At 56.0% G+C, this 27,531-nt stretch overlaps 1 protein-coding gene across 1 annotated transcript; it reads right to left on the reverse strand.

The window, feature by feature from the left end:
- Nucleotides 1-184: 184 nt before the first annotated feature.
- Nucleotides 185-26,705, reverse strand: QSOX2 (quiescin sulfhydryl oxidase 2). The gene is made up of 12 exons (XM_072960407.1): nt 26,350-26,705; nt 17,168-17,268; nt 15,668-15,716; nt 14,925-15,030; nt 14,694-14,784; nt 13,464-13,609; nt 12,474-12,608; nt 12,155-12,284; nt 9,856-9,978; nt 8,537-8,687; nt 5,089-5,277; nt 185-2,899 (listed from the first exon to the last, which is right to left on the reverse strand). Exons 1-12 carry the CDS (start codon nt 26,678-26,680, stop codon nt 2,361-2,363), a joined length of 2,091 nt encoding a protein of 696 aa, XP_072816508.1. The 5' UTR covers nt 26,681-26,705; the 3' UTR covers nt 185-2,360.
- Between the last annotated feature and the right edge of the window lie 826 nt (nt 26,706-27,531).

Genomic DNA, 27,531 nt, shown 5'->3' on the forward strand with positions numbered 1-27,531 from the left:
GACTTCCCATCTTTCCCTTTCCACCTGACCATTGGGCTGTCTTCCAAAAAGCCTCTGGTCAATACATGAAATTCTAGAATTTCAGATATGCCGTCTATAAACATGAGAAGGGAAAGGAGGCTTCGTTCAGCCCCACCACCTGACACCAATCACTGGTAGAGTTCTCATCGCAAAAGAATTACAATTTTCTCAAACAACAGATTTATTTATTTTTAAAATGTGCACATTATAGTTTACTTTAAAATATAAAATGTTCACTTTCCTTGCAGGTTAACAAATTTCCCTGACAGTTCCATGTCAATCAGCCTCTTTCGAATTGAAATCCTTCCATTAAAAATAAATATACATTTAAATTACCAAACTATTATATTCATTAGTCTCAATACTTACAACTTTAGAAAACAGAACTTAACCCTTGCCTAGAGGGAGCGTCCAGTGCTGGGCAGGCCACGCGAGACTGTGCTCACAGTCATACAAGAGACACAGGTTCATGGCCACCTTGGCACATCCTCTCCCTGACCACGAACAGCCTATGAAAACCGTGCCCCTCAAACTGTAATACTATCACAAACTTCAAAAGCCAACATCGCCCTTCAGCTGGGTTTTGTAAAGTGACAAGATACACTGCAACACTGCCCCAGTTCTCATGTGGAAAGAAACTTACTTTAGGGGAGAAAAAGACATTCGATACAAACCAGAAGGCAGTTTCATGAACAATTCTAAGTATTTCCCTTTGGACTCGGTAAATCTGCCCAGTTTTCTCAAGTTGAAAAGCAACAGGTGCCTTCAATAACCCAGGCACACAACTTAGCCATGAAGACAAGCTCCTGGGCTTTAAGACAGATAGGCTTCTAGGGGTTAAAAAAATGCCAAACAAGAGACCTCTCGTGGCAGAGAAGTGATGCAGCAGACTCAGGAGCGAATCCCCTGCACGGAAGGCCTCCAGGCCACATCACCCACGGAGGCTGCTCACTGCCACGCTTCCCACTGAAGGTGACCATGAAGCTGTCCACTTTCCCCCAGCTGCCACGGTAACACCAGTATTACAGCGGTCACTTAATACTCCGTGTGGACAGCTGGACTTGGTAAACACCTGGAGTATGGAATAGGCAGAATGGGAAACACTTAATATATAGGACCATCATAGTCACACACACACACACACATACACACACACACACGCACAGTTACACACACACATGCCCATAGGCGAGTGGGTACATCTGAGCTTGTGAGACAAATCAACAGCCACAGAGGATCTCAATGGAAATGTTCCTAGCCATAGTCTGTTTCTTTGTTTACCTTTTCAGAGGCAGATTTACTTTTAAATGTTTGGGATTTTACAAATAACGTGTTAAAAACCATTAAATGTTAGAAAAGTTAATCATCCAAGCCTAGGGGACCAGGGCCCAGTGCCAGGACTCTTGGTAAAAGAGCTTCAGGCAAACGAAGTTTGGCCTTAAGGGCACCAGCAAGACCACAGTCTGCCCCTCCGGGAGCCGCCGGCTCCCACCTCACCGAGCTCCCTTGCAGGGACTTGGACGAACGACACAGAACCAAGGGCCCCTTTAGAGATCCCAAAGGACCAGACCGCCCGACACACACACCCTCCCACGGACAGACCTTCAGTCACAGCACCTATGGCAGGTCTGCCCCCTGGACCGAAGACTGGATTCACTTATAGCTCCCCCGACACCAGATTAACAAACAAAGGCAGCGCTTCTGCAGACTGAAAGGGACCACCACCCTGTCCCACAAGCCCATGGGCTCTTCCTTCCCCTTCACACTCCCATCTCCATGTCTGCAGAGAATGGAGACCACTCAGGGTCTCCTCTTCTCTGGTCCTGAGCAGCCTCGGCGCCCACTGAGATGTTCTCTTGCTTCGAGCAGGAACAACCAAGCAGCTGAAAAGCACAAGCACGAGTGAATCACTGAGAACCACTGGCTTCAAGGAGCAGCCAGGAAGGGGAGGCGTCTGAAAGGGCCCCTGGTGGGGAAAGAAAGTGGGTTTTCTCCAAGTCCCAAAGCGAGGCCTGGGGTCTACTGACTTGAGGCGAAGGTAGCTGGGAAAAGTCCTGTTCGTGGGGCCTGGACTCCTACTTCCATTTTTAAACCTGGAAGAGTAAAAACAGAGACGTCTTTGCTCTGGGGTCTGTGAAAGGTGCCCACGGAGGGTGACAGGAATGCCAACAGCCCCATGCCATGTGCCAGGCGCACCCCTGCAGGAAGGGCGTCTGAGAGTGAGACATGGAAGCGGAAGGCGCTGTCAGTGTGACACTGGGTCCGACGCTGATAGAATCCCTGATCTTAAGAGTAAAGCTGCGGGTTTTTCTGAAGGCGCTTCCGTGGTCTCCGAAGTCCTACACGGACAGGTGGTGATGCCTGACTTTCCACCGCTTGGACCGCACCCGGAAGAAAAAGTACATGACCATCAGAAACAAGGACGAGGCCACGTAAAGCACAACACAGAGGCTCATGTCCAGGCTGGAGAAGCCCATCCCGAGAAAGGCCGCAGCCGCCTCTGCACGGCTCTCGGCCGCGCTCAGACTCTCCAGCTTCGCGGCCAGTCCCTGGTGCGACCCCTCCGACAGGTGGAGTCTGGGGGGTTGCACGCTGGGTGGGCGGAGACTCTCGGCACCTCGCTCTCCAAGGGGCTGCTCCGGGGAAGCGTGGCCCCCCTCCCGCTCCTCGCCCCTGGCCGGGGCACCTTCGCCGGCGTCTCCCAGGTCCGCAGCGTACATGTCCACCAGGTTGTGGCTGCTATAGTGCTGCTTCAAGAACAGGAGAACCTGGCCTTCGTTCCAGCTGTTCAGGCCCTTAATTTCCTCATGGCAGTCTGGGCAGAGGTCCGGGGTGGGCCATGGGAGCTTTGGAAACTTGGGGTCCTCACTGGGATGGCCTGGGAGAAAGAGGAGGAAGGGCAACTGTGAAGGGGCCTCGGATGACCTGCCCGCCCATCCCTGCTCCTCTCCTCTCTCCCCTGAAGGTGCGCCTGAGGCCCCGGCCCACACAGGCCCCGGAGCATCGCCCTGGGCACTCACAGTCCAGGTGTTTCCTCAGCACCTACAAGCTTTCAGGATCTCTGGATGATACTCCAGGAGTGAGGTGTTCACTAGTGCGGACAGGCAGACCTCCCCTGCTCTGCCCCGGGGTGGCCTGTGAGATGTCAGAGCCAGCCTCTCCCACACGTGCAAGCAGGCCCGCGGGTTTAACAGGACCAGCCGTTAGCTGGCGACACGGCCCCGCATGACAAATATCCATCAGCCACAGCGTCTCTGCTGAGTGTGCACCTGCCTTACAACTGATCCCTGCCAGGGATGAGGACGGCCGGGGAACCTGCTCCGCAGTGGACACAGTTTTGCACACCTGCCTGAGGACGTCTGAATGTGGGGTGTGATTCCAAGAAGACCCACACCGTTACGGTTTTTGATACATAACTGCTCATCAGCCCTCCACAAAGTCCAATTACACTCCCGTTGGCGTATGAGGCTGCGATGATCCCACCTGCCCCCACTTCTGCTCACTCCTCCCCTCCCTCCGTCAGCACACACGCCGGGCCACCAGCCAATGTCTGGGGGCAAGACCTTGAGGCCCCCACACTCGCGGCTGCATTTCTGTCACACACACGATGCTCTGACAGCCTGCTGGACCACCAGCTCACACACACGTGGCACATAGCACCCTGGCTCCCGGAGTGGCCCAACCTGACCTGGGGACACCTGGCTGCCCTCCAAGTGCTCCTGGAGGTGAAGTACACGTAAAGGAAATCACTTTGTGAGGTTCCTGGGGGACCCGTGCTCAGCGGAGATGCTCTCCTCCGGCCGTGCAGGAGCTGGGAGACCACCCACTGCGCGGGTGCCCCTCTTCCGGGCTGGCGTCTGGTGAGGGGTTTGGACACATACACCAAGACACAGTGGAGCTGCCAGGGGGCACCCGAGGTTGCACTGTGTGGATGGGGAGGTCCAGGTCTGGTGTTGGGGCCTCCAAGGAGTTTGAGTCTCAATCCAGAGGCTAGAGGTGGGGCTGAGGGCGATGGGGCCATTCAGAGCCTCAAGAGTGACAGTTACACAGGCTGCAGAAGCATTCTGCTGCAGCACGACGCAGGGCCAACAGCGGCCCCAGACCTGCAGTCTCGTCGGGCTGCTTTGTGGCAGAGCGCTGCGGGGCCTGGACAACCTTGCAGCCCTCTGAGAGGCGCAAAGGAGGCGGAGGGGTGGGGAGAGGCAGGGGGAGGGGTGGGAGAGGGGCCTGGCACCCTGGACGTGGAGACAGCTCTGGACCAGGGCCACCACTGAAGTGCCTTAGCCTGCAGCTGAAGGCGAGGGACAAATCCTAGCAGACACAAGGTGCCTCGGCCACGTGACCCGAGCTGCAGCCGTCAGCTCCGAGAGCAAAGAAAAACCAATTCTCTTTAGTGCTTCAGTTGTAATGTTTTTATAAGACAGTGGATTAAATAAAGACCAATAGTTTAGTGGCATTTTCTATTCATCTCTATTAAGATTTATTTCTCAGTAGATTATTTTTAAGCCTAATTTTAATCTGCCACTGATTTAGGAACAGTTTGAATTATTTAACTCTGAGAAAATACACCCGCCCTAGTTTTTGTTTTTTGTTTTTTTAAACAAAACCACTTTGAGGCATTTGGTTTATGGTCTTAGGGGAGTTTTTAATGACGCTGAAATTCCTTACTGAAAATTACTTACTTGCCAACTCTTGCAGGGTCAGATTTACCCAGGTGCCTAGTGGGCCACCAAGGGGAGAAAAGAGACACACATTTGTCCCATGCAGCCGGGAGCCCTGAGTGAGAACAGCCTGGAAGCCAGGGAAGCTGGCAGCCTGGGAACAGCTGTTGTCTTCGGCAGCTCCCTGGCCAAGGTTGCCATGACTGTCTGACCAAGGAAGGCGACCCGGCTGGGAGCCTGGTCCGTGGCGGGCAGGCAGTGAGTACGGTGGTGAAGCTCGAGCACCGTCACTGTGTGTGCGGCGCTGCCGACCCCGCCGGCCACAGCTCGGGCCGGCTGGCCTCCCCCACCATGTGCTGGCCCCTCCGCTCCCAGGCTCAGGCCACTCGGTGTGGCTTCTGCTCACCTGCCAGGCGACTGTTGACCAGGTTATGTTTCTTCCAAAGCCAGAGAATTGCTTGGTCTCGGGTTTTCACGGAATCCAGCGATTCTTTGGCCATTTCCTCAAAGTGCTTCCCACACTCTTTACACCCAAAGAAGAGGTGGACGTACCTCCTGATGGTCTGCAGCACTGCCTGGGGGTCATCTTCAAAACCTGCAGAGGAACCCAAGCATGTCAGGCTGTTTGCGCTAGAAGCACAAGGCTTGGGGGGCGCTGGGAGCCAGGAAAGGGCTGAGTGCCTGACATGGGACATGGGACAGGCCCCCACCTCTGCACACGGACACAGAAAGAGACCAGCACCTTCTGGACGCCTATAGCAACCAGGAGATGGCTGCTTAATGTTGAGACGCTGTGCCAATCATACAGACGGTCACCCAGGTCCAGCTGCAGGACCCGCTCTGGGAAGTGTGCTGGCGCTCAGGGAAATGAGCCAGTGGCATGACTGCAAGGAACCCTCAGCTGCATGGCCCAGAGACCAGGGCTCTGCCTCGGGGTCCGCCTCCCAGGTGTGATCTCTCTTGGTTACAAGCAACCCCAAAGGCTGGTGCCGGGGAGGGGCAGCTACTCATTCTAAACGTGTGGTTGTTCCGCTTTGAAATCCCTGCAAAACACAAGCTCACAGGTGAACGTGGCCTTAGGAAGTGCCTCTGGGCCCACCGCCCAGCCAGCCCTGTGCTGGGCTGATCTTCCGTGAGACCAGGTAGTGCTGGTGACGGACTGGTCAGCTTCCAGGGCTCCTCCCAGAACGGACGGCTGGCTGGCCGATGAAGCCGCTCTGTTTCTGCAAGCCTGGGCCCCTCCGTGTGAGGAAACTCTCCAGCCCCACCAGCCACATGGCCAGTTGACACCATGATATGGAAACACAGAGCTGACAGCAGAAGGATACGGCCAGCTCTGCGCTGGAAGGAGAACCCCTGAGAAACTGCAGGGGGGCACGCACACAGGGCTGGACTGGCAGTCCTGTCCAGACAACTAATACAGGGGATTGAGCATCCAAATAAGAGACCCATGAGATTAAAACAGATTAAGTGTCAGCATTAAAAGAAATGCAGCAAAATAATTGGAAAAAGGAGAGACGTGGCTCCGGGGGATGAATCCGCCTCAACAGCAGCCCGAGTGGTCTGTGTGCCATGCAGTCTGGGAGCCCAGCCCCGAAGGGCGAGTCTGCATCGGGCTTCAGCCTTGGCGGCCCTGCCTCTTTCGCTCAGGGGAGACCCAGACCCTGAATTCTGCCCCCTTCCCCTTGGCTTTCAGCGGGCAGCCGAGGGCGCCCAGGAAGACCACGTGCCCACGCTAAGGACATGCTGGCTGCTGCCGGGGCTCCGCTCGCCCGGCCCTGCCTCCGGCCGACATCTGCCGTGCTCGGCTGGGTAATCCTCCTTTTCTCTTTCTCCACCAAACCACCACACACCCGGGGCCACCCTAATCTTTAAAGTGGACAAGAACCATAAACCTCTACCTGTGGGGGATTAGGGGACGCGGCAGGCTTTTTAGTCGATGGGGTTTAAACATGCAATAAGGAGAGGAAAAACCTTCCAAGACATAATCCGGCGGTCTCAGTCTGACCCAATTCTCTCGGCGTGAGACAGGCCCCTCGGATATTGCTTCAATTTACACCCACGAAGGGAAAGAGCCTCAAGACCTCTCTGACCGCGCGCCCTGTCGCTCTGCCGCCTTTACGACGTCAGTTCTGCAATGTTTCCACAGCGTGCCCTGGGCCGCCCTCCTCCCCTGCTGCCGCCACACTGCCCTCCGAGCGCTCCTCTCCTCTCGGCAGAGCCTCCCCACGTAAACACGAGGCTCCCAGGACCGGGGCTCACTTTCCACAAGTGGGTTCCAACAGTCTGAGTTGCACTAAATCGGGCAGTGTCGACGTTCTGATTTCACTTTCTGTTCAAGGGATCCCGAGGTTTCTTCTGAAAATATGCCACTTTCTCCTATATGACCCTTATTAAACGAATTTTCGCTTTAAGGCCCATCTCTCTCCCACAAGACCCCTGGAGGGTGGAAATGCAATGTCACCTAGAGGAGAGCCGGGGGTGGGACAGATTTCCGAAGATGTCACATGCCCCCTTACAATGGACTTGCTGCTTCTCTCCCTGACAGGTGGACTCCGGGCTTGATGAGACCTATCTGACCAACAGGACATGGCGGGAAGTGGAGCCGTGTGCTCTTGGGGTCGAGGCCCAGAGAGGCCCTTCCTGGATGTGGTGCCACCACGTGGGAGGCAGGGGCCAGCCTGCGGGAGTCTGACCTGAGTCTAGACCAGCCTGCTGCCACCAGTGGAGCCCACCCAAAGAGCTGAGCCCCAGGATCATGAGCAAATAAAACACTGGACATTTCCTGCCATAGCATCTGAGGTTAGTCTGTTACAGAGCAAAAGATAACTGTAAAAGAATTTTGTGATTCCACTGGAAGGAATGTTGGAATGTGTGAGTCCAAAGACTTCACCTTCAACTTATACAGACATTACTAAAGTACTGAAGCTGAATGATTGAGAAAACAAAACTAAAAGATATTCTCCAACACGCTCATGGCTGCCAGGGCCCTGATTAAATTGGGAGGTGTACACACAACACAGTCCAAAGAGGATCAACAAGTCCAGCACATTTTTTAGCTTGTTGTGTCAGATATAAAACGTGGCCCTCACCCTCACATCCCCTGCGGGCCTGGTGGCTCCCTTTCCACACATAAAACACGGCAGAAGTGATGGACGTCACACCAGGAAGGGCTCTGACGAAGCCAGCTGCCTCCAAGGCCACAAGGTGAGGAACAAGAGTGGCCTTGGGCCAACAGCCAGCACAGATCTGAACACCGAAGCCACCCTGCGTGGTGACTTAGCACAGGGAGGGCATCCTCTCCCAGTTGAGCTTCCAGACAAGACCCCAGCCCCGGCTGACGCCCTGCCTGCAGGCTCAGGGGGCAACCTGAGGCAGAAGGCCCTCGTCAGGCTACACCTGAGCCCCTGCTCACAGGCTGCAAGACAACGACCCTGAGCTGTTCCAGGCTGCCAGTTCTGTGGTGATTTGTGAATAAACGAGGGATAATAATATACCTCTCTAAATACGTTTCTCAAGTTCTTTAAAGCAAGAAAAAGAGGCGTGAACCCCGAGAGACGCTCCTGGCCAGCGTCCCCTTGTTCTCCTATGTGGCTCACGGCCCACAGACCGGCCAGGCGCGTGCTGGGGTCAAGGTGGGGATCCGTGCTCGGGCACCCAGAGCTGGTGCAGGGGTGGAGCAGAGCTCCAGGAGACATGCTCACCTCCACCCTCCTCAGCAGGGGATCCTAGGGGCACCCCCAAAGACGCGTCACCCTCCACAGCAAGATGCACCTCTGCGTGTCCTGCGACGGCCCTCAGCAGGCAGGCAGCAGCACATCAGTGCGTCAGGCGGCCGCGTGAGGACAGCTCACCTGTGCCGTCCAGCGCTTTTGGGTGGGCCCCGGCCTGAACGGTCAAAGTGTGGAACAGCTTCCAGAGTGCGCACGGGTAGCCCCTCAGCTCCGGCCAGCTTCCCTGACATCCGACCCACTTTATGCGGCTAGCAAGGAGTATTCCAGAGATCTGGGGGGGAGAAAAGAAGAAGAGATAGCTGAATTCTTAAACTTAAAAACAGCTGGTGAATGCTCTCTGCCTTGACGGGGTGGTGGCTTCACTGGGAGCACCTTTCCCCAAACTTCACCAACTTCATCTCACCGCATGTAAATCCAGACCCAATACCAAACAGAAGAGAAAGAACTCTGTATTACGAAAGGAATTCTCAAAAGATGGAAACGTAGCCTGTTCTTTTCCAGTCTTTAGGGAGAAGGGAAAAGCTCATCTTTATCCTGATGAATTAGCACCATTAAGCATGAAGAACACCCACCTTTAAAAAAAATTTCTTTCTTTTTTTTTCAATGGAGGTGCTGGGAATTGAACTCAGGACCCTGAATGTGATAAGCACGTGTTCTGCCACTGAGCTATACCCTCCCCCCGACACCCACCTTTTAAATTAGAATTAGTTATGATGAAATTCACAGAAGTCTAATAATAATAAAATTCGACTGTCAAACAACTCTTGGCCAGAAAGAACAGGACCTTCACTTGAGGAGCAGAAAGCCAGTGGCCTAATGAGGCTGCAAGGACTTTGGGCGACCCTGCTGCCCGGTCCCCGCAGGCCGACTGCGCAGGCCTGTTCACTGTGGGTCTGAGCTCTCCGCTCTCAGCTACCTTCCCTGTCACTCGGCTCAGGTCCACCGCAGCCACCTCCAGCTCGGGGTCACACGAAAGAGGATCCGCAAGGCAGACAAAATCAGGCAGGACGCCCCCACGTGGCGAGCATGCGATTCAAGAGTGACCTCGGGGAATGGATCTAGCGAGTTGCTGAGTCTGTGGCCGCAGATGACAGCCAGACCCCCTTCTCCACGAACGGCCTGCACAGCAACTTGACCAGCGCAGCCATGCTTCCTGATAAACGTGTCATCTTTCCCAGTGTTTTAGGTATAAGATCTAGAAGTGTTTACTAAAAATTAAAAAAACAACCCTAGCACTACACTGCCCAAGTAAACCTCCCATCTCTGTAGGACAGCGGTTTCAGCTCGTGTCTGGTGGCCGGTCCTTAAACGGACCGCCCAGGGCAGGGGGGCAACGGGAGATGGCCGTGAACACTGGACGGGCAGAGCCAGGAGGGTGTGAGAGACGGGGGAAAGTGGGCAGTGGCAGGGCGCGCCAAGCTCCAGGAGGGGCCTCTCACCCGCATCTTGTTGTTCACCAGGTCCAGGACGGCGTTGTAGGGGATCCTGTCCAGGGGGAGGGTGGCCAGCCACTCCTGCAGCGTCTCCAGCAGCTTCCTGACCGGCGGCCGCCCAGGGAACAGCTAAGCAAGAAGGACCCACACTCAGGGAACATTCAGGAAGGTGCCACCCAGACACCGAGACCAGGCCTGTCCCGACACAGACCCACCAAGGAGGGAGGCAGGGGCTCCAACCCATCTGGGGCCTCAACGGAGAATGGCAGTGGGGGTCCCTGGAGGAATGAGTTTCTCCAGAACACAGGTGAGGGGCCCTGGGGGGCTGCCCCTTCCCAGGAAGACGTGGTGGTGCCCTTTCCTTCTCCTACCACCCACCCAGTCAGTCACGGCCGCGCGTCCTCCCACTGGGCAGCCACTCCGCAATGACAGACCATGACACAGCCACCAGCTGCCTTACTGATCACATTGTTAAGGGCCTCATGGTCCTTCCTGACGTCACTGGCCACTTACTCCACGTCCCTTGTGGTAATTCATGCTAATCCCACGCTTTACCGACATACTCCCTGGCCTCCCCCTTCGCCGTCTCGGTGTCACTATCTAGAAGAGCATGCGCACCACTGAGGCTTCTACACAGCAAGGTGCAATCTACTGGTTAACTACACACTGACACTTCTAGCCGCGTGGCTGGCGGCACCGTAGCGGCTCAGAGACGCATCTAGAAGCATCCAGTCCACCGATCTCAGCGGTGCTACGGTCCTTCTGTGAGAACTTCGATCAGGAGCCACCAATTTGTAAAATAAAGGTCGCTGAAGAAGCTCTTAGAATCATGAGCTGAAACTTTACTAAAGATGCTGAAATGAACAGCTAGAGCAGAAACATCACATTCTCCACTCCGCAAAACCTGTTTTTTTCCCACGTGGGACACAAAGCGCCATCATCAACTTGCCAGCATTTAACTTAAAGTTTTATGTAAACTTCAGGAAATTTACTAAGAATAACTGAACGCTGGTCTGACTTACAGGCTCCACGACACAAGGAGGCCCCCCAGCGTGACCCGGCACTGAAATGAGGACAAAGACGTGGGCGGAGAGAGATCACGCACCCCGATGTCCCAACAGCTGGATGACCTGGCATAGGAATGGCCCGTGGCCCGAGGGTCACGTGACAGGCAGACCCGCAGGCACTTTTCAAAGGACTGAGAACAGCTGGAGATCTCTGCACCCTGAGGGGCATGGTGGGGAAGGCTGTCTAACGGTTTCCATTCATTCATTTGAAACACACGAGGCGACTCATCATTCCTTTAAACATAAATTGCATCTCCTTAGTCTTTTTCAAACGCCGTGCTGTGGAAGTGAGCTCTGACCAGCCAAAGCGTTGACGAGGAATCCCTGTGTCAGTGACCGCACATTCGGCAAGGGAAACGTTCAAAATGAGGCCTTCTCAGCTCCCAGATCGCAACTAGCAACTCAGGTCGAGGTGCAGGAAAGGGTGGCCCCAGGCAGTAGTCTCTCCCCGAGGCAGCAGCAGGAGCAAAGGGGACCGACAGGTGGGAACAGGGCCAGGGCTAGATGGGGCTGCTGGGCCAACAGAAAAGGGCTCGGTCTGTCCCCGGGGACGCAACCTGCTTCCCAAAGCTCCTCTCAGCATAGGAGTTCTGGGCCAAGAAAAAGACCACGAGCCCTGGACTTTTAGCTGTGGAGCTGAGTTCTCAGCAGGAATGTAACCCCGACAGCCCCTATCCTCTGAACCTCAGCTTGGACACCAACCGCCACCTGCTCCACCTGCTAAAGGTGTGTGTGCTGGCCCAGTCTGGGGCCCCCAGCACACCGACATGGGGCCACAGTGGTCTCCCGCCCCAAACACCCACCTACACCCACCTCTCCTCCACCCCCAAGTGCAAGGGCCTCCCCCTACACCCTGCTTCCCCCTCACTCCCTTTCTCATCCTGCTGGTCGCTCGGGCCTCCCCCGTTCACCCACTCCCCTCTGAACCAAGCCCCCAGGCAGTACCTGCCCCTCACCTGAGAACGGAATCACCTCCTGCCCTCCCGCCCTGACCTCTGAGTGCTTGGTGGCCCTACACCTCCACCACGCAGTGTCTCCACGCACGGAGGGATTCCATGCTTGCCACGTCCCCAGGGCTCGCGGTGGGGTAAGGCACCTGGCAGGAAGCGGTGACTGCAGTGCAGGGGGTAGTGTTGCAGAGCAGGGCCCCGATTTCATTCAGGTCGGCCTGGGTCCCCCACCCTTGAAGCAAAAATCCCTGAGACTCCCTCCGCGGACCAGAGTGGATGCCCGTGCACCTTGGCCAGGACAGTGACAAAATCCTTCAGTGTCTGCAGCTCAGCCCCAGCCAGGGACTTGTGGGCGGCCAGCTCCACCCTCAGGAGCTGGTGCAGCCCCGACTCCAGGTCCGCCGTGTACAGCTTTGACCTAGGAGGAAACGTTACAAAGTCAGGTGAAAACCCACCTTTCTCCTCACATAAATTCCCCCTTCCCTGCCCCACCCCAGCGTGACCCCACGGAGATGCGGAGGGTCCCTGAGCTGTCGGGCGGCGGGCTACAGACCAGCTGCGGCCCCCACGGCCATCCCCCACAGCCTCAGCCAAGAGCAGCACTTGCCTGTCGAATTCCCTCCAAACCGCGGCTTCAGGGTTTTCTTCTTTGCTTGGTTTTTCAGGCAGCGAAAGCGATTTTTTCCTCACATCTGGCAACGACTTCAAATAAGAGGAAAAAAACGATCGGAGCGGCTTCCCACTGCGGAAAGGGGAGGGTGGGGCGGCCTCAGAGCCGGGGCAATTGGGCTGGTGCCCGCCACTCAGGCACCTCCTGGCACAGGGCTCAGAACAGCCCACCCTCCGTAACTTGGAGGGTGACCCACACCTCCCGGCCTGACCGTCCTGTGGGCATTTACTGCAGGTATTTGGGGCAGTGAGGGCAGGACATGGCCAAGCTGGGCCTCAGGGAGCTGACCCCCAACCTGAGGACATGAGACAAATCCTCAGGTCCCTGAGCTACAGGTGTGACAAGCACTGTGATTGTGCTGCTCGGTGGGGACAGGAAGGCCTGGTGTGAGTATCTGCCAACATCAGCTGTACTCAAACTGTGGTTCTCAACGTGCCTAAGAGCCTCTGTCCTGTCTGCCAGCTTTGCATGTGCGTCTGGTAGTCGGGCCAGGGAAGCAGATGGAGCACCCGTCTCGCTGCCGGGTCCACGCATGTGGCACCTCACCAGTACTCTGGGAACGCAGGCTCAGGTGGCCCGGGGCTTCTGGGAGCAAGGCTGGGGACCAGGGCAGGCAGCTCAGGCTCCAGGAGGTCCCTTACCTTCCCACCTGTGATGGTCCCCCAACCTGCACTCAACCAGCGTACTTCTCAACCGAGCTCATCTTAGGGGTACACAGGACCCCACACAGAGGCAAATGGCATTTTGACGATTTCTGTTGGTCCCAGCAAGACGAGCGGATCGTGAGGGTCTGGAGCCAGTCCACCCCTACCCTGGAGGGAGGGGCTAGCCTCGGGACCGGCACAGACAGGAGTGTGTGCCCACACTCGAGGGTGTGCGGGCCGCTAGGTAGCGTCGCAAATGCTCCTGGAGCCAAACAGTACTTACACGGTAACCAGTCCGTGTGACCCGTTCGGGTAAATCAAGTAACAGGAGGGAACAGAAGAAACACCGAGTTGCCCCAGGAAGGCTCTATCCGAATTCAGCGCTCTCTTCACCACGACATTCTCGTACGGAATCAGGTCTAAAGCCACCTGGATAACGAGAAAGTTCGGTCATCTTCTCCGCGGATGGCAGTGTTCTCAAGAAACAGTACGTTGACAAAAGCAGCTCCTTACAGAAACCAGAAACAACATCTAAGTTCAGCAACTCTACAAGCCAGACCATCTCTCACATCTTTGTTTCTGTCTCACTTTAAGGCACCTGAATGAGAAGCCCACGGGCAGAAACTGCGGTCTCACTTAGATCGCACACCTGGTCCATGTGCGCAGGAGCCCTGGGTCATTTTCCCGACATCAGTGAGCTCAGGGAAGGCAGGCGGGGACCCTGGGCCCCACTGCGGGGGCTCCTCCAGCCCCCTACGAGGATCCCCTTGGCACTGAAGCCACCTAGAAGGTGGCTCCATGTCTCCACCAGACTCGGAGGCGCGAGCACAGTGCAGAGGTTGGGTCGCCAGCACCTGAGGCCTCCTGCCCCAGAATGCACTGGCCAAAGCTCCCACCGGGCCCACGCGGTCCCGCCAGCCCTCCCTGAGCTAACGACGGCTGGGAGGCCAGCAGCAGAGACAAGGAGAGACCAGGCGCCCGGCGCCAAGTCCCAAGAAGTGCGTGGGTAAGAACCATCCTTCAGCCTGGCTTCTGGTGCCGGGATTTCACCGGGACTCTGCCAGAGGCAAAGGCTTCAGACCCACACCCGTGAAAGGACAGCAGAACGGAGTTTCATGACAGAAACAACGTTTTACAGCTTCTTGAATCTGGCAAGAGTTGGGAGTTCAAACATAGCAAAGAAAAAAGTCTTGATAATAATGCCCAAGAAATAAAAAACGCCCACGAGGAGGATGAGGCTTGTCCAACGGACGGAGTCTGAGGGGAGCCCCTCCCGGCCCCACGCCCAGGACGAGGCCACACTTGGACTCGCTTCTCTTTTACCCACGGAGGAAAGCCCCCCTTCCAACAGTGTCCTCTGCAAACCAGTGAATTCGCTGAGTAGCACAAACCATGATTCCAAGAATTAATGAGAACGAAAAACGTGAACACAAGTCAGACGGAAGAAGGTGTCAGTATCGTTACGTGCAGTCCAGTTCTGGAGCCAGCGCGGCAAGGGACGCGGACACACTACCTCACGTCCGACGTAGGAGCTGTTGCCTTCAAACAGAACCGCCACGTAACGGCCGCCGGGGTTGTCAATGAGGGAGAGAATGTCGCTGGGCCTTTTTAAGGGAAAAAGAGGCTTTTAGTGCTTTCAAGGCCATCATATGCCAGCACCCATGTCACTTAATGCAAGTTTCCACTTTACAAAATTAAATTCAACTTCTAACATGCCAGGTTTTTTTTAAACAGAACTACACACCTAATGGGGTCCAGAGACGGGCAGGCGGGAGGCCTGTTTCCATCCGTGTGGTTCTGCAGGAAGTCAATCATTGTCTGTCTCACTGTCTGCAGCTCTCTGTCGGGCCCTGTGGGGAGCACCCACCATCATGGCCAAGTGTGCTGTGCCCACCCGGCACGGTACTCGAGCTGCTCGGGGAGCCCTGGGGGCCTGTCAGTCCCAAGTGGGGCACAGGGCAGTGGATTCAAGTGGCAGGAGACCTCAGGGCAACCAGCGTGGGACCGGGTGAGCTACAGGGACCTGTGGTCTCTGAGATAAGCCCCCAGCCCAACACACAGCACGGACAGAGGCCACATGCGCATGTCCATCTAGTCCAAGTTCAGAGACTGGCAGACCGGTCTCTGATGTAAAACGGCATCACCTGTGGGCTGCGGGGCCCCAGGGGGAGGGAAGGGGGCTCATTCACAAAAATTCATCCAGGGCACTTGTGATCTGTATGCTTCGCCATACATTTTTTTTTTCAGTGAGAAAGTTGACTTAAAGAAAATTTTCCCACTGTATCTGCCAAGGAAGGCAAAGCACAAAGTAAAAATTTCTCACTGGAACTACGAGCGTTTGAACCCTTAGAGGACAGAACGGAGGCTGGTGCTGAGGTGGACACGCCGGAGGGACAGGTCCCGTCGGGAGCGTTTCCTAGACTCCCTGTAACAGATTTATCTCGGGGGGAGCAATGTACAAGTAAAATATAACATTTACGTATTTACCTTTAAAGTTTTCTCCAATTGTAAAGTCCTTCGTAAATGCTTTAAAATACTACAAAGAAAAACACAGAACCAATCAGAAACAGCCAATCCTGGTGTCTGTGGAAATGCTGAATCTTTAAGGAACAAAACGACCACAGGCTTGAAGAGGTTTAGTTACTTCCCTCCGGGAAGGTTACACTACCGACGGCGAGCCCCGTGCTTCTGCGCACCTGTGGACACTAGCGTTCCCACCGGATTCACCAGTGGGGGCCTGGTACCAACCAGAATTCTGTCATTTACAGTTTCTGACCCCACAGGGCTTCCCCTAATGGCTCCTAGTGCTAAACACATTGATGGTATGTCAGCTCAAGTGACACAAACCTACAGGGAGGCTGACACACACGGTCAGGTGTCTCTGAGCAGAAGGAAAGGATGTTACATGAAAGTCAAAACCCTTCATTACAAGACATGCGAAGACAGTGGAAGAAGTCACAGACTGGGTGAAGACCCCCAACGCTCACAACCGAAGGAGGGCTAGTGTCGAGAAGACGCAGGACTTCAGTACATCAGCGAGCAGAGCACGAACAAGCCAAAAGGAAGGAGGACGAACAACTCACCCAGAGGGGGTGACACGTGGAAGACGTGGTTGCTCCCTGTCCCCAGTCCGCAGGGAGGGCCCAGTGCTGCACACCAGGCCTGCGCCATGCGCCACAGGACACAGAAGCCCGGTGCCCGCGATGGCAAGGGACAGTAGACCGGGCAGCCAGCACCCAGGGGCCATTTGGGAACCAACACCCAACATGCAGGTGACTCTCAGCAACGTCCTATTAAGTACAAGAGCGGCCCAAGCACACACAGCACAGCACCCCGTGCGTAACGTCCAAACAAAACAGAACAGGAGCACACTCAACGCCATAAAGCTCTCGGACTAGGAAGCCAGAGGAGAGTGACAAGGGACTCGAGGGAGGGTCACCCGGTGGGGCTGGGGCCTGTCCAGGCGACAGGTGCGCGGCTGCGGCTAGGACACCGTGGGGATGAGTATCTGACGCTGTCACACAGAGCACACAATTTTAGGGAATGGGGTCTCAAAGCTTCCTTAGAGGTGACTTCCAAAGGCCCTGCCTCTTTTCTGAGATGTGATGTCACCGTGATGCGCTTGTGTGCAGACACACGGCTGCACACACGTAGACGCTCAGACCTGGATGGGCTTCTCTGATTCCAGCTGACCCTCTGCCCCCTAGTGGAAGAGACGGGTACACGCCTGTCTGTGGGGCAGCCACGACAGCTCACACCGGGCACATGCCAGGCTCACGTCAGCCCATGCCAGGCACATGCCAGGACCCAGACCCATCAGCAGCCTGTGGTGACCCCGGGAGCACAGCCTCACATTGGCTCTTGTGGCAGGTCCCGGATGTTCCCGCACCTCCTGCCTTGTTGCTGTGAGCAGGAGCTGTGTGTGTGTGTGTGTGTGTGTGTCCGTGTCCCACAGAGAGACAGCCGTGTGGAGAGGCGGGTGCTCACCCGGAAGGTGGGGTAGAAGTGGATGTCATAGGCGCGGCACACCTCGTGGTTCTTCTCCTCCGCACAGTCCAGGGCGGCAACACGGATGGCGGCGGCCCAGTCTGAAAAGCAGGAGCGAGAACGTCAGGGCCCCTGGCCCCCCAGCCCCACCCCGAGAGCCAGCCATCCATCCAGCCCGTCCCCGCACAGGGAAGAAGAAAGAACTCCCACTGCTGGGGTGGGTGCGTCTCCCATTTCGACGACGATACAGCACACCTTGTCTGCTGACCCTGCAAATCATGCCGCAGGCCCCACGCGGCGGGCTCCTAACTTTTAAACGACTTCGCGATGGATGAAAGTGCCGGGAGCTGCCGTTGGGCTGTCACTGGCCCCAAGTTGGCCCTTCGTCAGGGACACCAAGCCAGCGTCCGAGACCAACTAGACACGTGTGGTCCAGGCTGTGTAGCTGAATGCTCCCAGCATTCGCTCAAATGAGCGAGGCAGTAACTGGTCACTGGACTTTCAAGTCAAAGACACAGATGTGTAAAACACTGAGAAAGGGTTTCTAGCACTTTCCGAGACCCTTCCCACACCCTCAAACACAGCTGCCACTCCTGGGAGTGGAAAAGAGCAGTTTTTAGTATATTTTTCCATCTTTAATAGCAGCATTTACCAGCTCACAGGGAAGCTTGTTTCTTTCAAATCCTCGGCCACTTCTGAACTGTGCCCAGCCGGCCTCCGATGGCCAGTCATTCCCACACAGCCCAGCAGCAGGGCCCCTGCCAGGTGAGACCGCCCCCCCGGCACAAGCACACCGCCGTGATCACGCCAAGGCAGACAAACACTGCAACAGCAACAGACACCTGGTCAGGAGTTAAATCTCCCGGACTGTCCCATTTTCGCTCTGTTGGAATCAGGTCCAAGTAAGGCCGACTTAGTGGGACCGTGGGTGGGTCCTCCACCCCGTGGTCTCCCACTGTCTGGATTTCACAACTGCACCCCTGCCCCGGGTTTTCTGTAGACACGTGGCCCGAGATCCAGGTTTCAGGAAGATGTGCTCTCAGGTGGTGTGATGAGCTTCCACCAGGAGGTGGGTGACCTCAGGCGGCCTCCCTTCTTAATGACTCCCCCCAGCACTTTAAGTCCCGATGGCTGCAGGCCAGACGGTGGGCGGGGGCGCCTCTGTACAGAGGAGCCTGCGTGGTGGAGACCCTGAAACGTGCTACACAGGGGTCAGGGCCTGTCCCTCTCAGTCATCGGCTTCAAAGGGACAGCATCCCCAGCAGCCTCTGGAAGCAACTGGTGACATTTCCTCTGAGAAATTTGCTCTGTTTCTCTGGGGTAGTAAGATTCCCACTCGTTCCCTGGCTCTGGGCCTGCAGGGGACAGCCTGCTGGGGAAGCAGGACAAGCTGGCGGCCTCTGCAGACACACAAGGGAGCAGAGAGACCCCCCCCAGGCAGGCCCGGCCTGAGGGAACAGGGCCAGGGACCTGGCGAGCCCTGCTCATCTTCCCCTGCAGCCCCGTGAGTCCTGAGTGGGAACCTACAACTGTCTGTCCCTGAGACTGAGGAGTTCCCACAGGACACCACCACTCCAAGCCAGTCATTTGGTTATAAATCCCAAGAGAAGGGTTTTCTCTGCATACTGCTGTGACCTAGAACTACAGAGGTTACAGTTAAGCCATTTCCAGGAGACAGAAAACACTGACCAGCATTAAGTACTATACAGACACGAAGGCTTACATGTATCAGCAATGTAAGAATTGCTTTTTTTCTAATATAACACTTTTGCTTAAAAATACATGCTGTTTTCCTCTGTAATTATAAAAAGTATTTACCAATAGTAATATAATGCAAAGGATCAAGTAAAAAAAGAACAAAAATGACGCTCCGTCTCTCACACCTGATGACTTCTGTGGCCTCTGGGAAGCCGGCTCCTGTCTCGAGGCCATTTTAAATGGATGGAAAAAAAAATCACAGAAGCCTCCCGAATCACAGGTCTCATCTTCCTGGATCTCAGATTACCAGGAACTCGGGAAGAACAGTTAATACTCTCATCCCGTTGGTGCAGCAGATGCAGGCACAGAGCCGAGCGCGGCGTGAGCAGTGGCACCGTCTCCCGGCCTGGGCAGGCCCCTCCGCCCGGCGCCCCCCACCCCAGGCCCCTCGCGCTTTTGCTACCTGTTCTCTTGCTCACAAATGCGGGGTTCAGGGCTTACTGGGAATTTCCACTCCACACTTTAAGAAGGCTCTCAGCTCTCTACTGCCCAGAGAGCGCATAAGAACGTGGAAGACCACCCAGGAGCTGACAGGAGGCACACAAGGAGGCCAGCCAGGAAAGCACTCAGAGGTGTCCACTAGGATTTGGTTTCCATGGTGGGACTTGGTCCTACTCTTTTATTTTTTCGGATTTTTCTTAGTGTGTGTTACTTATAAAAATCAACGTTTAAAAAAACTGGAACCTGAGGGTACTCGTGGAGACCACGTGTCACGCGTCTGTGCACTGCCGGCCACGTGTCCTGCTTCTCCGTCTGCACCTGCCTGGAACTCCCAGGTAGGAGGCTGCAAACAGCACCCAGCAGAACAGCTGCTGGGAACTGGAAGCCAGACTCTGACCCCAGGCCAGGATCACACCCTCTAGAACCAGCACAGCGCTAGACAAAGCAGGAGTACTCTGGTTTCACATGTGGTGGTCGGAGTGCGGTCAGCCCTGGTGAAATGGCTCCGTGGCGGCCCCGCAGCCCTGAGCACAGAACCACAGGTGCTGAAGAGCCCAGTCCGGTCCACGAGAGCACTGGCTCCCCAGGCTCAGCAGGGCTAGGCCTCAAAACGGGCCCCTGGCACCCGTGCCCCCACCCTGGCCACCCCAGCCGGCTGCGATGACCCCATCCCCACCTGGACAGGCCCTGCCCCCAGCACACAGAGGACAAACCCCTTGGGTGGACACTGCCCCGACCCATGCTTGGCTGCATTCTTCAATTTCACATAAACGTCACCTCCTTAGGGAGCCCCTCCGCGACCCCCTGCCCAGGCAGTCACAACAGCAATGAAAGCTCCCCTCAGGCCTGCTTCCACACCAAAGTGTACGAAGCTTCCTCACCAAGGCACGAGCGGTGGGAGTCCGTCTGGTGAAACGGGCAGGATGCTACGGGTGAGGAGACTCAGGAACCGTCCACTGTTCAGCCAGCCCAGCGGCTCCGGGCCCGCAGGGCAGACACCAGCAGGAGGGGGTCCGGCTTGCACGTTCACGGGGGCCGAGCCTTAACGGCATCTCCCCTTGTCCTGCCGCCTCCGGACCGAGACACTCGTCTCTTCAAACTCAGTCCACCTCCGACGCCGCAGCCCAAACGTGTGCTCCTCTGACCCTCAGACGGCCACGTGTGGAATAAAGCCACTGTTTCCTCAGACAACTTCTTAAAAAGCCCCCGCATGACATTTGGCCTTTTTAAATATACAGAGAATCAATTTTTTTGAAAAACACATTATCCTTGTCCTCTAGACATTTTTATTTTATCCCTTCTTCCCACCAGATCGCGGGCCCGGCGTCCCCGGCGGAAGAGGTCTGTGAGTTAAAAGCAGCCCTAGCCCGAGCCCGGAATTCACAGAGACTGAACAGGTTCACCCCCTGGGGAACAAGCACTTGGGGAGCCTGTGGGACAATGCCCAGCGTGCCACTGAGAGGCCACCTCTCTGCCACCGCCCCAAGTTTTAAACAGTGTCTCTTACAGCTGGGTGTAGAAGAGAACCAGCCCGCCGGGCAGGGGCTGGCCCGGAACAGGAAGGCAGCTACGCCCTGGAAACAACACGCCAGCGACACCACAGATCCCGACCTGTCCCACCCCAGGAGGTGAGTCCGGAGCACGGCTTACCGGCTAGAGAGCCTGGAGCCACTGATCCCTGCCAGAGCTGGAGCAGCTGTGGCCCCTTTCCACCCTCCAATGTGGACAGTACTGCTTATCTTGGGCCTTCGCACCTGCTGCCCCTCCATGCAGTGAGCATGCACTCAGTGGCCCCGAGCCCTCCCTGCACTGCCCGGTGCCGATCCAACCGTCCTGCTCGCCTTCCTAGGACCCATCGCCGCCAGTTAACTGCCTCATGTTGCTTGTTTTTCCATTCGTTGTCTGTGCCTCCCCTCCGAAGTACAGGCTCCAGGCAGACAGGGGCCTTCCCCGTCTCGTTCCACACCTACCCCAGGACTTGTGGGCAAGGGAAGCCCTCAGAACATGTTCCAAGACGCGCACAAATGAACACAGAGCACAAGTCAGAGGCACTGGGGCACGCACAGGGCCAGCCCCCGCCCAGCCCCCAGGGATTCCTGAGTCCGCAGGGCTCCACTCCAGGGCAGCCTGGTGCAGGGCACGCGGACGCCTCACACCGCCTTTGTCTGTCTTTGTAAGATGGCCGGCCTGTGCGAGGCGAGGCGGGAAGGCTGGTGAAGGAGGCAGATGAGGGAGAATTTCGGTTACACAGGCGCCAGCAGTCACTGCAAGCATCCCAGCAGATGGACGGCATTCAGTGCAGCACAAAAGGGAGACAGTCTATTTCATCAACTAAAAAACAAACTGTTTCAAAGCTTTAGCTTCAGGGTATCTGCCTCATTCAGCTTGTCCCCTCCCCTCCTCCTGCCTCTCCCACCTGTCTGGACCCCATCACACAAAGGAGAAAACCGCTCCGAACCAAATGCCAATCGCCCGCTTTCAGGACATTGGCCACCCCCAACTGAACACAGGGGCAGAGAGAGCCAGCTGGGAGGCAGGGAGGCCACCAGGGGCGCCCACAGGGAGCAGAAGTCAGGTCGCGTGCCCACTCCTCACACCGGCTCATAAGCCTATTTCTAGTACCACAAGCTTAAAAAAACTTGTGAAATCATCAAGTTTCTACATACAGTGGACCAAAATTTATTTCAAGCTTCTTGGCCAATTAACGGTATCATTTAACCTAACAGGATTAAACTTTTCACCATTACTTGTCCAGTTCCAGTAAAGTGTCTATAAAAGTCTGATTTATGGTTCTGGAAAATGATTGCTGTAAAGGTTAATTAACCCCCCAGGTTTAAAAGAATGCAGCTGAGTGCTGAGCTCCACTCCAGCCTCCTCACCCTCAGGAAGTCAGGGCGATGCTGGGGTCTCTAACCCCACTTTCCAGTGGCTGGAGGGCGTCCTCTTCCCTGCGCAGGCCCCTTCCTGGCTGAGCCAAGGTCTTTTTAGGTAAGCTCCAAGTTCAAGTCACAGTCTAGGACACACAGCCCCGGGAAGAAACCAGCCGCACACTAACAAGCAGGGAGAGCACGTGTCGTCCACAAGTTACGCAGGGCTGGCGTCGGGTCAGGCGCGCTGTCCAGCCTCACCTCAGCTGGCCTCAGGGGTCCCCTGCGTTCACCCAGTGCGGTTAAACTAATGCTGCATGTGGTCCCACGGGCTTGGAGCGAGCTCAGTGGTAATGGCAAATCCAGGGACGCTGACCACCCCCTGTGGCTGGAGGATGAGCATCACCATGCTGTGGCACGAGGCAGGAAAGCTCTTGAGCCCCCAGCTCGTCTTCACAGCCCAGGCAGGGCCGGCGGCGCACCGACGACCCGGTCCCTCCACTCGGTGTCGCTGAGCTTCCCGCAGTGGTGGTGTCCCTCCAGACATGGTCACAACTAAGCCTGTGTCTCACAGACAAGTGTCACTGTGGGGGGAGGCCCGCCACAGGCTTCTCTGGCCCACAATGGGGGACGTGCCTTCTGCCTGCTTCTCCAGGGTCCAGGTGAGCTCCCACTGCCATCAACACCCCACCTCCCTCAGTCCCCTCCTTCCAGTGAACAGGTAATGACCTGGCGGGAACATCAGGCAGGTGGTCTAGTTCACGTCCACAATGCCTGTGGCCACACTAACAGCGAGACCAGCAGGGGATCGAGGGGAGGCCAGACTGAGTCCACAGTGCCGGGCAGCAGGGATGGGGCACCCCGCCATCCCCCACAGACGCTGGGGAGAGCCACCTGGGCTCTGGCACCACCAGCCTGTAGCCCAACTGTGTGACCATGCATGGATACCAGGGAGGTAAAGGGGTGCACTGCGGGTGACTGCCTGCCTGCCAGGTCTGCGGCTCACTCTGAGTCTCTCACCAAAAATTCTGGTTCCGATTAGAGGACACTTGCCCCTGCTTCCCTGGGGCTCTCTTCTTCGAGACAGAGAGAATGGGAGATACCAAGGGCCCGGGGACTCTGACAGGGAGACTCCTTGTCTTGAGAAAGTCTCCCCAGGTATTTCAGAGATCTCCCGGTGGTGGGGCACAGGCTCTGCCCACAGATGTCTCAGCTCCCATCACAAGAGGAGGTGGTGTCACAAGCCAAGCTAATGTCACAGCTCCAGGCAAAAGGATTTTCAGGAACACAGCAGGGTTTTGTTTTGCAAAGGACTTAGAAGTGACAGGACTAAGCCAGAGCTACATAAACACTGGAAGGACATTTGGCCACACCCAACAGTAGGGTTTTTGTTTGTTAAGTCACCTTCTTATAAGGAAAAGCAATCATTTTCAAAATCTTGAAAATGTCAGTGAAGAGCTAAAATTCAATCCAAATCTTTTAGAAAAACGAAGGTACCTCTAGGCTGTGAACAGAGAGGCCCTGCTGAGCGGGGAGGAACCCCACCCTCTGCAGAGCTGCCTTGGGCTCTCACCCCATTCTGAGCAAGTGGATGAGGCCAGTCAGGAGGCACTGGTGGGGGGACAGCAGGGGAAGCAGATGCTCCTCTAGCTCAGTGTCCCTCCCCCAGGCCATGTCGAGCCTGGGAGCAGAGGCTGTACCAGAACCACCCACTGTGGAGAAGCTGCACTGCTATAGAGACTGGGAGGGCAGACGGGGCAAGCTGGAGGGACACTGTGTTTCAGAAGGGGTGGGAGAGGCTCCCAAGGGGGCCCAGTCCAAGGTCTGCGTGTCCCGCGGGGGGGGGGGGTCACTGGACATCCCAATTCACAAGTGACTGACCAGGACCAAAGTGGTGACAATGCGAGTGAGGACTGCTCCCAGACTGGACCGTGGGGGCGATGGGCAGCCTCTCCCTGTGGGGCCCAGGGCGGGGAGCAAGGCACTGAGCAGAGCGCGCTACACCAGCCCCCTCAGTGAGCGGAGGACAGCTCTTCTCAGCCCTCCACAGGGAGTTCACTGAGATGAGGCCCAGGAAGGGCCCTGTGGTCAGTCACATGGGAGGCAAGGGCCCGGGTAATGGATTCCTTTACTGAGTTCTCACTGCAGACACCGCAAGGGGAAGGTCACATGCTGTGTTTCCTGTCTCCTTTGGCCACAGGCCCTTCACTGCAGGTGTCCTGCAGGGTTAGTGTCCCCGAGAACAGGAATCCTCCACCTCTGGGGCTTGTGCTGACAGGATGCGGGGCCTCACACCCAGAGCTTCTGATCCAGCAGGCCTGGGCTGGGCCGACAAGGTGCATTTCTACCAAGCCCGGGTGAGCGCTCTCTGGACACCCTGAGTGGAACACTCTCCAGTGCCAAGGGCTCTGCCTCTAGTTAGAGCTGGCGCTCAGGGAGCCCCCATGCAGTTTGGCTCTGAAGATCCCTACCTAGGCGCCCCACAGCCCCCTCCTCCCCACCCCTGCTCCAGCCTCCCCTGTCTTTCAGGACACAGCTATTTTTCACTTTCAGCCACATCTCCCTTCTATCTCAGACTTGCTCTTCCTGCTTTGAGGACATCCAACTCTTGTGAGATAATCTTATTTAGTTAATAGTTAAGTTAATTACACCATCAGGTATGGATTGTACTGGTTTCAGTTTCAAAAGTAACTTTCCTTCCGAGTTCCAGGGACAATTCTCAAGGCTCCTTCCATGCTGGTTCGACTACGAGATGGTTTACAATATTCAAACCTGGTTTATAACTTCTGTATTTTCAGACACTACACTGAAAAAAACCAAAATATGCACAAAGTAGGTGACAAGTGTTCTGCCAGAGCTACCTGCACTTTAATTTATATATCTGTGTTTCCGCCACCAAATAACACAGTCCTCTGGGTTTAATTAAAGTACTTGTTGTCAAAGCAAAGGCTTAAAAAGAAACCTGAGTTGACTGTCCATTTTTCAATCTCTGATTTCAGTTCTGACCAGTGACGAATACTAGGGACTTAAGAAAACTTAAGACGAAAGAATAAGCCCTTCAGGATCAAGAGGCCCCAACACCCTGAGGAAAGATGAGAAGCAGCTAAAGATAATCATTTACAATCACGCACCGATATAGACTTTTTTTTAAGTTTCTTTATCAATCTGTTTAGATATGAGGAAGTCACAACAGGGTTGGATGTAAAACTGAGGTGTGGGAAGAGAGCCCAGTAATTTGTTACTCTCCTGCCCAGTGAAATATGTAATTAGAGGTCAGCTCAGCCCCTGCCAGAGTCCTGCCAAATCTCGCTCCTGCTGGGGACCAGCTCCCACTGCAGAGTAAATTCACTTTCCCCTGTGAAGCACGGCCAGTTTGCAGGAGGGCTGCTGCCAAACTCCCTCCTGCTACAACTCTGCCATTTAGAGCAAGCGAGTAACTTAGTGACTGATTAGCAATGTGCAGCATGATTAAAGTGCCAAATGTCAATAAAGTGTGGGAACATTACCAGAAGTTTGGTGGATGACAGATTTATCAAACGCTGCGTGTCTATGAACAAGGAACCAACCAATAACATGCTCTGAAGGTGTTTTTTGCTTCTGCGGTGAAGTCTCCAGTATATCTGGACGTCTAACTTGTGGGTACTTTGAGTATCCGCCATATGCTCAGCTATCCAACCCAGAGGAGGATGAGGAACGATTTAAAGGGAAAGGGACGTGGATTAGAATAGGGTCCTCAAAGAATGAGGATTCCAGGCACTGACATGGAATTACGGAGGACGGGGTGTGCTAGAATAAAGGCCTGGGAGGGTAATGAAGCTCTTAGGGACTCAAAACCAGGCATCTGGAGAGCTAGGAAATGATGGGAGGATGGAGTGAGGGATGGAGTGAGGACTGGGGGAGAAGGGTTCGTGTCATTCTGACCTGAGACAGCCACCAGGATCTCATGGGAGTCATACAGGGAACCCCGCGGTGCAGGCCAGGGGCGGAAACGGGGTTCCTCCGTAGGGCGAGGGGAAAGGGCCTGAGAGTCTGCCGCGAGCCAGAGGAAAGAATCCGGGAGTGGCAGGAGCCAGGCCACGCGGCCCGGGTCGAGACCCACGCGGGGGCGCGCCTCACCTCGCACGTCCCCGGCCAGGGCCCGCCAGGTGGGCGCGTAGCCGATGCAATGGCCGCACCACGAGGAGTAGAACTGGACGAGCCACGCGGCCGAGCTGTTGGCCGTGGCCCCGCGCACGCTGCCGCTGTCCAGCACCCACACGGCGTCCTCGCCCGCGCGGTACAGCCGCGCCGCGCCGCCCGCGCCCGGCCCGGCCGCCGCCGCCAGCAGCACGAGCAGCGGGGGCAGCCGCGCGGGCCGCGCCGGGGGCGGGCGCCGGACTCGGGATGCCGTCCCCGCCAGGGCTCCGGGGCTGTGCGCCGTCAAGGCCGCCGTCCCGGTCGCCGCCATGTTGGGAGTGCCGCGCCGCACCTGACCTTTCACCCTGGCAACAGCCGTCACGTGCGCCGAGCGCACCCGGCCCCGCCCCCGCCGCCGAGGATCAGGCCCCGCCCCCAGCCCCGCCCACGTGACGGCCCGGCCTCCCAGGCGCCCCTCGGGTCCCGGACCCCAAGCTCCTCGCCCCGCCCCAAGCGCCTGGTCCCGCCTATAGCCCCGCCCCTGAGCTCCCAGTCTCGCCTCGCCCCGCCCCGAGCGCCTGGTCCCGCCTCCAGCCCCACCTCTCGGCCCCGCCCCTCCAGGGCCATCCCCCACCCCACCCGCTTCACCGCCTCCGTAGGCGTCCCCCGACCCCCCAACCCGAGCATGGGGTAGGGACGCCAGATTTAGCAAATGTAAGTTCACGGTGCCCAGTTAAATGTGGATTTCAGATAAGCAGTGAGTCATTTTTTACGTCTAAGTATGTCCCATACTTGAAATGCAAATTTAATGGGACATAGACGTGAAAACGATTCACTGTTTAAGTGAAATTCACATTTTACTGTTTAAGCTGGCAACTCTACGTGGGGCTTCAGAGGGCTGCAACCCTGACCTTGACTTTAATATGAGACTTAAACTCGTAGAAAATGTAGGAAAACATCCAAGCAAACTGAGATGTGTTCTAGAGCTCAACTTTCGAAGTCAAGGCTGATTGCTCTGCAAACCTAGGATATAAAGCTTCCTATGAGTTGTTTGCTTAATTTAACAGGAGACGTTGTTTTATTAATCGCTATTCCTAATTGTTATGCACATCAAGATTTTCTCTGAACTTTGTGACCAAAGCAAAAAAGAAAGGAAGTGGTCCACGAAGCGGACATGAGTCA

This window comes from Vicugna pacos, chromosome 4 (genome assembly GCF_048564905.1).
Source record: "Vicugna pacos chromosome 4, VicPac4, whole genome shotgun sequence".
NCBI classification, from domain to species: Eukaryota; Metazoa; Chordata; class Mammalia; order Artiodactyla; family Camelidae; genus Vicugna; species Vicugna pacos.